General features: G+C 38.3%; 1 protein-coding gene across 15 annotated transcripts in view; it reads right to left on the bottom strand.

The window, feature by feature from the left end:
• The window catches only part of SYNE1 (spectrin repeat containing nuclear envelope protein 1), a 292,023-nt gene that overhangs the window by 70,532 nt on the left and 206,970 nt on the right, over window positions 1-14,521 (bottom strand). For 12 of the 15 annotated variants that reach the window (XM_061378642.1, XM_061378641.1, XM_061378650.1 and 9 more), the window contains 9 exons: window positions 11,250-11,384; window positions 10,555-10,661; window positions 9,625-9,775; window positions 8,650-8,781; window positions 8,335-8,490; window positions 4,576-4,785; window positions 3,130-3,231; window positions 1,298-1,417; window positions 554-754 (listed from right to left, as the gene is read on the bottom strand). In XM_061378642.1, the coding sequence (XP_061234626.1) occupies window positions 554-754; window positions 1,298-1,417; window positions 3,130-3,231; window positions 4,576-4,785; window positions 8,335-8,490; window positions 8,650-8,781; window positions 9,625-9,775; window positions 10,555-10,661; window positions 11,250-11,384 (1,314 nt within the window). The remainder of the gene's footprint in view (window positions 1-553; window positions 755-1,297; window positions 1,418-3,129; window positions 3,232-4,575; window positions 4,786-8,334; window positions 8,491-8,649; window positions 8,782-9,624; window positions 9,776-10,554; window positions 10,662-11,249; window positions 11,385-14,521) is intronic. The other 3 variants (XM_061378639.1, XM_061378653.1, XM_061378640.1) reach the window with 2 other exon arrangements.

Genomic DNA, 14,521 nt, shown 5'->3' with positions numbered 1-14,521 from the left:
TGTACAATCAAGATCAACTTATCATTCCACCACCATCTCACAAAATCCAACATGCAATTTACAAAGGACAGTGGCCTTTTTAAAGAAGGAAACAGGTCAGTCATCCTTTCCATGCAAATGCCATCCTAACTCTCATTCCCTAGACAGAAATAGCTCAAATAAGATACGCAGCATCAAAAAATTCTGCCTAATAAAAAGAATGTGGAAAAGTGTTGTTATATTTTGGTGGTGCTATTAGAAAATGCGTATTTTTGTTGGAAAAATTTGAGTGGTGGATGAAACAGCTGTGTAGCATGACAGGACAAGAATAGAAACTTGTTATCAGAATAAGGAAGAATATGAAATCCACCCGGGTTTACTCTGAACCGAGCATTTGAAAGTCAGAACAATTCATTGATTGCAATTTCAAATACAGAAAGTTTTAATATATTCTGATTTAATACTGGCTCACCATTCTGAAAAGCTCCTGAACCTTTAGGAACAAAAGGCTAGCAGTTTGCTTTGTACAAGCTTACTGTCATGATTAATCTTGAAATATGTCACAGTGTCTAACCTTATGTTTGTCAAGTAGCGATCGAACCTCTTCCTTAGAAGCAACAATCATTTTCTGGTCACCAGCCATCTTTTCTTGGCCTGTTTCTACCAGGTCAGCCAGGTCCTGCAAAGCCCGTTCATACTGCCTCTTAAGAGCCAGATTCTGGTTCAGGTCACTCCGTCTGGATCCAATGATCATCATCAGCTCATCATACTTATCCTTGGGGGGTAAAAAGTAACAGTGATGATTCTTATTTCACACCTTACACGTCTTCCTACTACTTAAGTGTACTCAAAACTGAGTCTAACTGAAAGTATGCAAGAACTTAGGTTCTAGTAAAAGCAGAACATTTCCAGTTTCAGGTCATACTTAGCTATCTATCCCCTTTCATCCCCCCTCTTTTTTTTTTTTTTCAGTGACAGATCTGAGAGAGAATTAAAACCCACATCATGAGACACTGTTGAGAACAGCAGTCAACCTTCTGCAGACATTTGTGTTAACATGTGAATCTTTATCTGTTTGAACACAGTCAACAAGAGCTGAAAGAAAGCATGTTTTTGTGCTTTTATGTGATTAATACTGCTAATAATAGAAATGGTTGAAAATCTGATAAAGCAAAAGTAGAAAAACTAGGTGAATCTTTTATACACACTGAAATTATTTTAAATACGCTTTCCTGAACTGCCTTATTAACAATAAAAAGAAGCATACTAATAGCTTTGGTATCACCAGACATGTCTAGAATGGAGTTATGATTCATACCTGAATCTTAGACAGCTCTTGCACAGAAGGTTGGTCAATTTGTAGCTTTTCTACACGCTTCTTTAAATCATTGATTCCAGCATCTAGCTCCTTCAAACCTTCTTCTGCCTGCAGTATGACCTGTATTTGAAAATGACATCATTTAGTTTAACGGTTTAATGACAGCACTGTAACTACCATACAGTAATATTCTTTTCTGTTTTCTGTCCAAAGTATTAATCATTCCTTTAATCTGCCAAAATTCTGAAGGATACTATAAAGAAAAGGTATTCATTCAAAGCTGGGAGAACCCAGATAGATTCTTAAAGTTAAATTCAATATGGCATTATTACTTTTTTAATAACAAGCTGGTTTAGTATCATACACTATGTTACACCAAACCTTGCTGTGAAGCTCAATTCTTTTAAGTACACAGCATAGGCACAAAAGGATGATTAGTTGCTCTAACACCTCCTTTTAAAGCATTCTCTTTATTAGCAGTAGTTCCTGTCATATCTGAGCAACAAGAAATCAACCATCACAGCAGAAGACACGGAGGACAGCTAAGAACTGTGCACAGGTCCCTTTCAGGACCAAAACTACTGTCAATGAAAACTACCCATACATCCCCTTTGCACTTGGAAAACTACAACTTAAGAACACAGATTGGTATTTGCAAAGGTATGCAGGTGATAACTTGACTTTTTTTTCAATGGAAGCAATAAGCTTTCCTAAGTCTTTCAGCTTAGGAGTCTGCTGACATAACGCATGCAGCTATAACAAAAATAAAAGCACTGTAGATTGCTGTAGTTAGTCCTTTGTAAAGGCCCTTTTCTTGGATACTGCCTACCCAAACATGCTTAAACTATATATGCAAGTAGAACACCTGACTCATAGTAATGCAGAGTATGCACAATACAGCCACTAAACTTACACTTCATGCAGCTACATTACATGGCTGATTAATGGCCTTATTTCTACCTTCCAATCACATCTTGAACAAAAAGCAATAGTTTTAAATTTTAATGTTTTATCAGCCAAGGTAGATATTCAGAACTAAATTAATTCAGTTGCATTTGCTACCATGTTGTTTTCCTATTTGGTAGTAAAAAGTAATGATACAGGAGATAAACTTTTGCCAATCTTTCGCATCAGAGAAGAAAAAGAAAAAAAAGACATAGAGTGCCAGCTTCCTTATTCATACAGGAGACTTAAAATTCCTTCCAAATTTCATTATCAGGTATATAAAGCCCAGTATTTCAGTTTAGCTGAAGGATAAACCTCTTCATCTTAGTCACCTTCTGGCACCAGACACCAGCAGGTCTTGGGTAACAAGTAACATCTGCAGAAAATAGCCATCTGCAGAAAACAGCCATTCTTCAACTTCTCTCATTTGCAAAACAGAAACAAGAAATTTTGTCATATTAATAATTAATTATTCATCAGGCAATTCCTGATACCGAAAAAAAAAAAAAATTATTGCTTGAAATTAAAATGAATAATAGTCAACGTATTACTATAAAGCAGTGCAGAAAAGTGTGCCTTTGGTTTTTAATAAAGTATAATAGCTAAACAATTGAGTCAAACTAGACTTTTTTTGGTTCACTGTACTGCCCAGTGTATGCATAACTAAGTCAGGTAGGGAGACAAGAAAGACACTGTGTTGGTTTTTGGCTGAATTTTTTAAAATTTATAAAAACATAGTACACTCTTGGAAGTACTCATTTTCATATATTTTATGTGAACGTATCCGTTCTCCCCCCCAAAAGAAACTGTCCTGTAGAATCTGTTTAGACTTTGAATAGAAATTTTACCTCTTCTCCCCTCCCAAAGTAACAGATATTTGGCAATACCTGCATTTGTTCTGTTTCTGGTCTCTCAGCTGCCTCTGCTAGTTTCTGCAAAACTAAATATTTGTTTTCAGCCACCGATGTAAACAGGAGTTTCAGATCATTCTGCAGGGGACAACAACAAATTACAGCCAACCACAGCACAATGAAACTGAAAAATATTTTATGCTCCAAAAATGTTTAAAGTGTTACAATTTTACAACAGCAGCACTAATTCAAAATTGGAAGCATCACAATTACCCAGTGCAAAACATTTAAAGTTGCTGAAAAGCCATAGCTAGATATAAATGAGCTAAAAGACAGAGACAACTATTCAAAACAAAGCAGTTCTGCTTTTGCCTTACAATTAAATAATTAATTAGCAATGATCATCAGCTTCACTTAACAAAGAATCTGTTTTTCTTGTGTAGTTTATTCAACCACATACATTTGTAAACAAGTTAGGTTTTACTTTTTAAGGCAAGTTTTTTCATTACAAACTTGAGCCAATACAAAAAGAAATAAATAGGGCTTCAACACATTGCAAGGCTAACTACACATTATAACTTTTAAAGTACGTTATCAGACTAGGCACACAAATATTATTCAACAATTTTGTCAAGTTACAATCTATTAATCTTTTTTTTTTTTTATGAATTCATCCCAACAGAAAACTATCAGGAAAATTATATAAGGGGTGAATTAATGATACATGTTTTTTTTCTCCATGCAGTTATTTTTTTAAATACTAAATATCTAAAATACAACAATAAAGCACGGTATCCTAATCAACTTGTCTTTCTTCAGCAAAGTAAGGCCTTTCATTGAAAAATATGTTTATTTTCATTAAAACTAAGCCACAGTGGAGGCTGTATATAATAATAGGGAAGAAGATAGAAACTAAGTAAGGTCTGAAAGCATTTCTAAATTCTGTTTTAAAAGATTTCTAGAAGTGCGTATTTCTCCACTTCTTTCTTTTTTTTTTCTTCTGTGCTCAATACAGTTGTCTTGAGATACAAGCTCTTATAGATTAACAGGATGGCTCAAAGGTGATCAGAAAGATGGGAATCAATACTATGTTTTCTACCCTATCTAATAAAACCAGTGTACTCTTATCATTTATGAAATTATAAAATGTATAGAGTGGAACAGTCAAGTTGCTACTTCTCCTTTGAGAACAGCAGTCAAGTACTTCCTTTTATGTAATGCCAAGAGGGTGAGAAAGCATGGGATGAACAATCACATTAAAGTAAACGCATGAGTTGCAGAAGGCTTCTATCAAAGTGTTTAATTTTTGGATCAGATCTGGCTACCAAATTTTGCAAAGCTTAAGAAGTAGTTTGACTTTTCAGTAAAAACCTTGTCAACCTTGTTCTTTGATTTGTTACCAGAACTTGTTGCTTTGAGAATCACATCCTTTATATTCCCATTTGACGTGTACCCCTCAATTCCTTCAAATAGGCATCATACCTTGAAAGTCACTATCTGCTGGAGATGTTCTTTCATCTGACAGCATCTCTGGTTTGCTACTGACTCCAGTAATGTCAGTCTTCCCAGGAGACAATCCAAAGTGTCTTGTATAATACCCCTATTATCACCATTCTCAGGAAACAACTGAGCAAATAAATTCTTGTTCTTATCCATTTCTTCTGTTATTTCTTTGATTTCTTTGACAAGAGACTGTGTTGGTTTTTTTTAGAAAACAAAAAGTGAAGAAAGTGACAATCAGACATTCTGGAAAGCAGGCAAACATACTGTCATAACCATTGTCAATTCTGCACTGACACAGTAACTTTTTTATATTGTTAATATAGACACACTAAGCAAAGTTATGCAGCTACACTATCCCTGATAGTAAAAAGCCCCCAGATTCCTCTGAGGAAAGTAAGTGTTGAAACAAAAGGATGTAGAACCATAGAATGGTTTGGGCTGGAACAGACCTTTAAAGTCCACCCCTTCTGCCATGAGCAGGGCCATCATCAACATGAGCAACTTGCTCAGACTCTGGTCCAACCTGACCTTCATTGTTTCCAGGGAGGGAACGTCCATCCTCTCTTTGGACAACGTTTCATTCACCACTGACATGGTAAACAGTTTCTTCCTTGTATCTTATATGAATGTATCCCTTTTTACTTTAAAACCATCACCCTTTGTCCTACTGCCTCTCCCTTCCCTGCTTCTCCTGCTCTTCTCTTTTCCCCCTATCCCCCTTTCATGTTGATGAATTTGTAGCTATTTCTGTACCTCAGAGCATTCTTCCCTCTTTTTCACTTCATTTCAATTTCAACAGTATGGTGTTTGCTAGCACTTAGCAAAGAAGTTAAACCTAAGAAAGACTCTATGTTTAATTCTCTTCCAACCAGGCGAAGTTTGGGTCAGGTGCTGCTTTCTGCAACATTCTCTATACAGTCACAGAATCACAGAATCCCAAGGGTTTGGAAGGGACCTCAGAAGATCATCTAGTCCAACCCCCCTGCAAGAGCAGGGTAACCTAGAGTACATCACACAGGAACTTGCCCAGGCGGGCCTTGAATATCTCCAACGTAGGAGATGCCACAACCCCCCTGGGCAACCTGTTCCAGTGCTCTGTCACTCTCACAGTAAAGAAGTTTCTCCTGATGTTCACATGGAACCTCCTATGCTCCAGTTTGCATCCATTGCCCCTTGTCCTATTACTGGACATCACTGAAAAAAACCTAGCTCCATCATCCTGACACTCACCCTTTACATATTTGTAAACATTGGTGAGGTCACACCTCAGTCTCCTCCAAGCTAAAGAGACCTAGCTCCCTCAGCCTCTCTTCATAAGGGAGATGTTCCACTCCCTTAACTATCTTTGTGGCTCTGTGCTGGACTGTTTCAAGCAATTCCCTGTCCTTCTTGAACTGAGGGGCCCAGAACTGGACACAATGTTCAAGATGAGGCCTCACCAAGGCAGAATAGAGGGGGAGGAGAACCTCTCTTGACCTACTAACCACACCCTTTCTAATGCACCCCAGGATGCCATTTGCCTTCTTGGCCACAAGGGCACATTGCTGGCTAATGGTCATCCTCCTATCCACCAGCACCCCCAGGTCCCTTTCCCCTTCACTACTTTCCAGCAGATCAACCCCCAACCTGTACTGGTACATGGGGTTGCTCTTCCCCAGATGCAAGACTCTACACTTGCCCTTGCTGAATTTCATCAAGTTTCTCCCTGCCCAACTCTCCAGGTCTCACTGAATGGCAGCACAGCCTTCTGGTGTGTCAGCCACTCCTCCCAGTTTAGTATCATCAGCAAACTTGCTGAGGGTACACTCAGTTCCCTCATCCAGGTCGTTGATGAAAATATTAAACAGCACTGGTCCCAGCACCAACCCCTGGGGTACTCCACTAGTTACAGACCTCCAGCTAGATTCTGCCCCATTGACCACAATTCTCTGCCTTCTTCCTTTCAACCAGCTCTTGATCCACCTCACTACCTGATCATCAAGCCCACACTTCCTTAGCTTATCTATGAGGATGCTGTGGAAGACAGTATCAAACACCTTACTGAAATCAAGAAAAAACACATCTACTGCTCTACCATCATCCATCCACCTAGTTACTTCCTCATAGAAGGCTATAAGGTTGGTCAAACTTGACTTCCCCTTGGTAAAACCATGTTGGCTGCTCTTAATGACCCCCTCATCCTTGATATGTCTAGAGATGGTGTCAAGAATAAGTTGTTCCATCACCTTTCCAGGGACGGAGATAAGGCTGACCGGTTTATAATTACCCGGGTCCTCCTTCTTGCCCTTCTTGTAGACTGGCGTGACACTTGCCATCCTCCAGTCCTCAGGCACCTCTCCTGTTTCCGATGACTTACCAAAGATGATGGAGAGTGGTCTAGCAATGACCTCCGCCAGCTCCCTCAGCACCCGTGGGTGCATTCCATCCAGACCCATCGATTTATAGATGTCCAGATTGCATAGCTGTTCCCTAACCCAATCCTCATCTACCAAAGCAAACTCCTCCTTTGTCCTGACTCCTTCTGAGGCTACAGGAATCTTGGGCCCCCAGGGGGAGTCTGCAGGAGTAAAGACAGAGGCAAAGAAGGCATTCAGCACCTCTGCCTTCTTTAAATCCTCTGTCTCCAGGGCACCCACCGCGTTCAACAGTGGGCCTATATTGCCTCTTGTGTTAGTTTTATCTGTTATGTATTTGAAAAAGACCTTTCTATTTTCCTTAACCCAACTTGCAAGATTAAGTTCCAAGGAGGCCTTAGCTGTCCTAATTGCCTCCCTTCATCCTCTAACAACTGTCCTGTATTCCTCCCAGGTGGCCGGCCCCTCCTTCCATAATACATAGATTCTCTTTTTCCACATGAGTTTGCCCAGCAATTCCTTGTTTAACCATTCTGGTCTCCTGGCTCCCTTACTTGATTTCCTACCCATTGGGACACTCTGATCCTGAGCCTGGAAGAAGTGGTCCTTAAATGCTGACCAACTATCTTGAGCCCCTTTATCACCTAATACCCTTTCCCATGAAACTTCCCTTAGCAATCGATTGAAGAGGCCAAAGTTGGCCCTTTGGAAATCCAGAATTGTGGCCTCGCTAGGTATTCTATTCCTCCCACAGAGGATCCTAAACTCCACCATCTCACGGTCACTACAGCCAAGGCTGCCATTGACCATCACCACTTCAACCAGACCCTCCTTGTTGGTGACTACTAGATCCAGCAGCGCTCCTCTCCTAGTTGGTTTGTCCACCATTTGCATTAAGAAGTTATCATCAATGCACTGGAGGAACCTCCCAGACTGTGAATGATTGGCTGTATAAGTCTTCCAGCAAATATTGGGGTAGTTAAAATCCCCCATGAGGACCAAGGCATGTAGTCATGAGGCTGCTTTCAGCTGCCTGTAGAAAGCCTCATCAACTCCTTTGTCCTGATCAGGAGGTCTATAATAGACCCCCACAACTGTATCACCTGTACCAGCCAGTCCCCAGTCAACAAAGTTCTACCACTATCAGGATACTGTAGTTTGATTGATTGATTTATGGCTTGGCTTTGTGAGCTAAGATTTGGGAAGGGCTTTACCCATGTGTACTACAAGCACGATGATCAAGGGCATGTGGAATAGGCAAATTACACAGAGATAATGACAGCAACAGTCATTTATCCAGGATTCTAGTATTTTCTCTCTACACACTATATAAAAAGCACCCATACTGGCAATTTAAAGAAAGTCTAAATCATGGATCCCTTACCTCTTGCTTGAAGAGGTATGTTTCTGTTTCTTCCTCTGGCAACAGGGCTGTAGCAACAAAGACCTGTTCTTCCACACCATTTAGCCACAGGGATGTGGCTGTGACACCATCATACAGCTTCTGTTCAAGTTGCAGGCTTTCTTCTGCCCGTCCAACCTGGGCAAAAGGAAACAAGAGAAGTCCAGAGCAGAAGTACAAAATCCTCTAACATCTTACATCTGTGAAAGGGCTGGATTTCCAGGTGGGAGCTAGAGGAGTTTTCATTGTAAATGTGGCTCTGCTGGAGGATAGGTGTAAAGACAATTGAAAGGTTACCTCAGATGACACATCTTCAAAGACCTGACTCAATTCAACCAATACAGGTGACACGGAGGATTTAGCTTCATCCTGTCCTTTCTTATACAAAGGCATTCCAGATATCAGTCTGTTTGGTCTGTTATAAAACTGCTGAGAGAGATGTACTAATTAGGATGCTTTCATCATATACAAGTCAAGAAATTCAGCAATACAGATTCTACTGCTGAGGATATCACGAAATAATGCTCATGGTTCTCCTATGACTGTTCTGTGTCATGAATAACTTGAATAAAAGACTGATCAACAGGAGGTTCACTAGAAGCATAGTATAAATACTTGTGGCTAGAATCAGTAATTACTTGGGTTTTGCTTTTGGTTTATTTTTAAAAAGGAAAATTAATTATTTTTTAAATGAAGACAAGATACTTAGAACTTTGGGAGTGGGTTTCAATGTAATTTTATATAAAAAATAGACCCTATGTGTATTAGCAATAAAATTCAGGATGCATGTTAATATAGATCTTTTATTGTCCCCTGTTTAGTTGATCAATCCCTGGTTTTTTTTTCAGTAAAAATTCTGTTGCTAAAATCTCCTTTCTTTGTAACATACCCGCTAAGGTCAAGAACTGAGTGCAACCAATACATTCTAACTGCAAGTATCAGTTTTTCCTCTAAGTTGTTGCCAGAGTACTGTCAATCCCAATTTGTTACAGAATTATCCTGTGTTAGATACGTCGGTCAAAATTTTGTCTGAGCCCCTTCTTCCTTTCTCGTGCACTCACCTGAGTGGTAGTGCAATTCAAACGACTTGGAAAGAGAACAGTGCTAGTGCCAATGTTAAATATTTTTTTAAAGATATCACAAAAAGAAATTGTTCCATATTCTCTGCATTAACTACATCACCTTAATATAACTTCTATGGAAATACTGTACCTCATGCTGTGACAACTGCTTTCATAGAGGAAAATGCAAAGAGACATTAAAAATAGCTACCAGCTGTTCTTGTCCTAGAGCTTTCTGAAGCAGTCTCTGTTTTGTGTGGAATTCCTGGTTCAGGCTTTCCCATTTCACTTTCATCTGTTCTTCAGATGATGGCTTCTCACCTTCCAAGACCAGTTCCTCAGAAAGTGTATCAGGCTTCTCACTGAAAGGGAAGATGCATAAAGGTTTAACAAATACAAAAGCTCTAACTATATAAGGTGTTTATTTCTTCTTTCAATTAGGAAATTCTACATTTAAATTCTATGATACTTTTTAAAGTTTTGACTTTTTTTTGACTCTAGCACCTCCTCTCTCAAAATGTCAGAAATACAAGTGTAGCTCTGGTAAACAGTGAGTGAAGTTTGTCTTTAACTGTTTGATTTTTGTGTTTGTTTACATAGTGTAAGATCATGTAACAGAAGGAAGTCTCAAAGAGAGGAGATAAGAACTTTCTAGCATTATAATAAACCCCAACACTGAATTAGCACAAATGCTGAGGAAAACACAGAGTACAGCTTAAATTCCCTATGCATTAAGTCTTGGTTCTGCTGCCTCATGAACTGCCTTTATGGTCTAGACTTTGGCAGACTACAACATTTTAGACATTAGCTATGATTCACACACCAGTGCTGGATCATAAAGTTATAGTAACTGATCCACTGCTTGTCAACTGACCCCTACTAGTTTGTAATTTTAGTATGATGCTTGATAGTAAGAATAAAAGAATTTCTAAATGCTGGAAGTGATCTATTAGCAGAAAACAGCTTGTATAACTATATTATCAGACCCCTGAAATGTAAACCATGACTCCAGTATAGTAGGTGCTGTATAAAAATGATAAAACTAAAATTACAGGATTATATGCAGAAGGGAATGTAAACGTAAGAATGACAAAGCACAGTCATAAAAATTTACTTCGCAGAAGAACACATGAAAGCACACCTTATACATATGCCTTCTGGAGCACCGTGCTGTGTTAAGATTTCTTCTCCACGGCATGCTACTGACCGAAGCAGACTCTTCTGCTCTTCCAGCTCTTGCTCCAGTTCCTAGCAGAGCAAGTTACAAAAACCGAAATGAACCTTAGACAGATTGATTTTGCTTTGCAGTATATGTTTGCATTTTATAACTGTCATACAAAGATAGCTGAGCTATTTCTGATATGGCTTGTTTAAGTACAAAAAGTAGTGCAAAAACTCTACACAGGGACACAGAAAAAAATGGGTACATAAGCTGTATTGTTGAACTAATTGATCAATGCGATGCAGCTTTGAGAACCTAACCTAGTGAGGATGTCTGTGTTACCACAATACACCTTGTAATGTATCTTAGCTTCTATAAAGACAGTGTTGATTACTACTTTAAGGAATTACTGTCATCTCTTTAGAGTAACTTTAAGGGCTGATTCAGTTTATTTCTACTGATGGACAATGGAAGTACGGAGTGATTAAGTGATATGACCATGGTCACCAAGGCAGTCTTGTCTGCCTGGCTCTAACAAATATAAAATAGTGAGCTCAGATGTATCATTACAAAAGCACTGAGAAAGAAACAGAAGATTTCAGTGGAAATACTAACAAGAATGGCTCATCTTAAGCACATCTGAGATGGAAGTAAAAGAAATGCAAAACACTAACTTTCTGTTGCTGCAGGGTGCTCTGCTGTTGCTGTGAGCGAGTAGTTCTTGCTTGTGCCAGCCATTCTTGGACACTGGGGCTCTGTGAGGAACCAAAGTCTAGATCACTCTCTTCCTTGTCTTGTAATGATCCCTGCTTTAAAAAAAAAACAAAGACTTTTGCAACATCTTTTTTATACTACTAGACAGCTGGCAAGTCCAGCTTATCAACCCAAACCCCCATGTAGTTCAACCCTCCACCTCTACTGGCTCTCATAAATTCTGAAGCGAGCAATGACTCAATTTCTGACTTTTACTGGTTATTGTAGCAAGAAAGCATCCCTAAAAATGTAAAAATAAACATGCATCACTGCACCCAGATGAACCAAAGATCAGAGACTGATGTGTTTCCGAAAACGTCTACTTCTTAAAACCAGCACTGATCTGTAATGGAGGACACAACTTTAACTGGTGGTTCAGGGAATCAATGGGTTGTTTCTGCCAGGTTTTTAGTTTAATTAAAGCCTTTTTTTCTTTATTTTTTTTTCTTTTTTTTTTTTTTTTCCCCTAACTGAAAAGAATGCTGGTCGACAATATGGCCAAACTGTATTTCTCAGTATGTACGTAACTCCATCCATGGTTGGCAGAAACACAGCCATGTAACAGAAGATTATATGACATAAAAAGTAAAGACAGTAGGAGAGATGAAACCACAGAATGCTATAATAGAACAACAAAAGCAAGAGTTCCTTCACTTTATGCTTCTATCATTATATTTTTCCAACATGAGTGATTAAACAGGCTTTCTGTTAAGCAAAGCAAAAAAGCACAAATGCCTTAATAGTCCCAAAGAATGCTTTATCAACTTCTTGACTTCTGAAATGCATGTTGGTTGCAAATTTAAATTATTTAACAGACAATGTATTGCAGTGTAGGGATTTTAACATATTAGTTCTAATGTTAAAGCCAGATTTGTAGGTCTGGCTACTTAGATCTACAAGCCTCTCTGTGCCTGCAGGCACAAAATGACTGTAGAGTTTGTGCCTTTTTTTATTAGTATTTAAAAAAAAACCCAAACAAAAAACTTCAAGAGCTAAAGCTGGGACTTAATTCCTCTCCCCTTTTGGCCTATACACCTCATTTATGTAGGATTCAAGTTTTCTCTGTTATTCAGCTCTTATTCTAAATAGAGTAAGAGCACAAATGTTTCAGACATTACACAAGGCTCTCCAACACAGAAAACACATTCTGCCTTCCAGACAGCCTTTGTCTCAAATCAGCCAAGGACCATCAAGGCCAGAAGTGGCTGAGGAAACCTATTTTACCTCACAATAACAGCTGGGATGGATCTCTGCCACCAGCATCCCTGGCATCAAGCACTGAAACAGCAAAGTTTTGCTAACAGTATAAGTTATGTGCAATATTTCAATTTTGGGGAATGAGGAGTACACTGGAAAGGACTGATTAGTGTTACAGGATACAAACTGAAGATGAGCAAAACAAGCAAGCAGGTATCTAGAGCTGGGAAGAACAATTAGCCCTTGCTCTATGAAATAGCTTTGTTTCACTAAGGATTGAGTTTGCAGGTAAACTGTGACACTTTGTGAGAACAAGTTTCTAGAAAAGCTGATGTGGTTGGTGTGTAACCAATATGATTACAGGATACCAGGTGAGGCAAAGAAAATATTATGGGAGGGATGAAGAGAATCTGGATTTTTATTTTTTTTCCTACTAAAAATGAGGAAACTCCCCCAATCTTTCTGTAAATAAAAAAAAAAAAATAAAAAAATCTGCTTCTATGGACAATACCTGTTCACCTTGTAGATTCCTTTAGAGACCAGTATTTAGCTCTTCATTGCATTTGGGCAGCCTGGCTGATTTAAGTCATATTTTGAGTTTCCTCTTCTCTGGGAAGAGGGTTGAGAAGCTATGGTTTTGGAGTTATACTAAGGCAAAGAAAAGAGTAGTCCCTCAGTTCCTGCAATAGCAGAGTGTAAAAGGGATTGTGGCACTGTGGATGCAATGAGGTTTTTCAAATATGTTATCTTACATGGCTTTTAGATCAAAATTATTTGTGAACCACATTTTATCATTCTCAAGTCAAAGAATATAAATTTGAAAGAAACACACTTGTATTTTCATTTGAATTCTGTCTGAAGAAACTGTATGACGTGTCCTTTAAAAAAGCCAGGGAAATAAATGCTTGAAGCTGTTATTCCTGGGGACTATGCACTCCAGCACAGAAATAATAGGAAAATACCTGAAGAAAATGTGATAGAATTGATCTTTCAAAGGAGTTTAGAATTGTATAAACTTATCTCAACCATATTTGTCATGTGGAACTTAAATCATCCCTCCCACAGATACTTTGTAATAAAATGCAGAGTATCTGTTCATTGTTTTGAGTTTTGTTTTTGTTTGTTTTGTTTTTTTCTGCAGAATCCATTCTACTTCTTTGGGTGTTTTTAAGAAGTCTATTTATTTTTATTGCCCCTAAGTCACAGAATTCAGTAGATAACAGTAATAGTGCAATGTTTTGTATATCTTTCAAAGTGCTTGAAAAATGCTATATTTGGAAACAATGGGTCTGGAACTCTCCTGATCCAACATGTTTTTTATTATTTTCACTGCTTCATTTTATGAATAAAAAACTTGGTCTTAAAATCCATTTTCCATGTTAGAGACACTAATTAATTAAAATTGGAAGAAAAACTGAAATTGTTCCAAGGAAGTCACAGCACCTCACAGTGGCTCCTAAAAAGCTTTGTGCCACAGGAGTAACAGATATGCTGAAAGTCATTTAAGGAAAATATAACTCAGTCTTTACAATGTTCTTTGTCTTGCAGTGTAACTTGGGAAGATCCTTCTTTTTCTGGGTGCAGGTTGCTCTATGCCTCTGGATAATTACAAGGTTATCAGTAAAAAGGCTGAGTTTCTGAGTGAGCAACAGCACTGTCAACATATAATGCTTCTCAGAGTTAGTAATGGCAGCAGATAGAGTCAGTGCTTTTTTCGGCATCTAATGCTCTGAGCCTCAGTTCATAAGAAATACTTTATGCTTTACTGTTGTAAAAAAAAAAATATAGCATTTCTTGCTTGAAGAAAAACTGATCAGTGACAATTTGAAAATGTTATATTGCCTATATCTATTTTCTTCCAAGATCTGTAAGTGAAGTAAAAAAACAAGAAAAGGCTTCCCATTCATAAAGAAACTTAAATCTTGCATGCATCTAGCATCTTAAATGATTCATATCCTACATCCAAAAATTATTTTGTTGTTTTCAATATTAGAAG

This window comes from Neopsephotus bourkii, unplaced genomic scaffold (assembly GCF_033783945.1).
Source record: "Neopsephotus bourkii isolate Nb327-2 ecotype Australia unplaced genomic scaffold, CSIRO-AGI_Nbou_v1 NB_1767, whole genome shotgun sequence".
Classification (NCBI taxonomy): domain Eukaryota; kingdom Metazoa; phylum Chordata; class Aves; order Psittaciformes; family Psittacidae; genus Neopsephotus; species Neopsephotus bourkii.
Note: the sequence above shows the minus strand (reverse complement) of the source record. Positions and strands in the feature narration are given on the sequence as shown.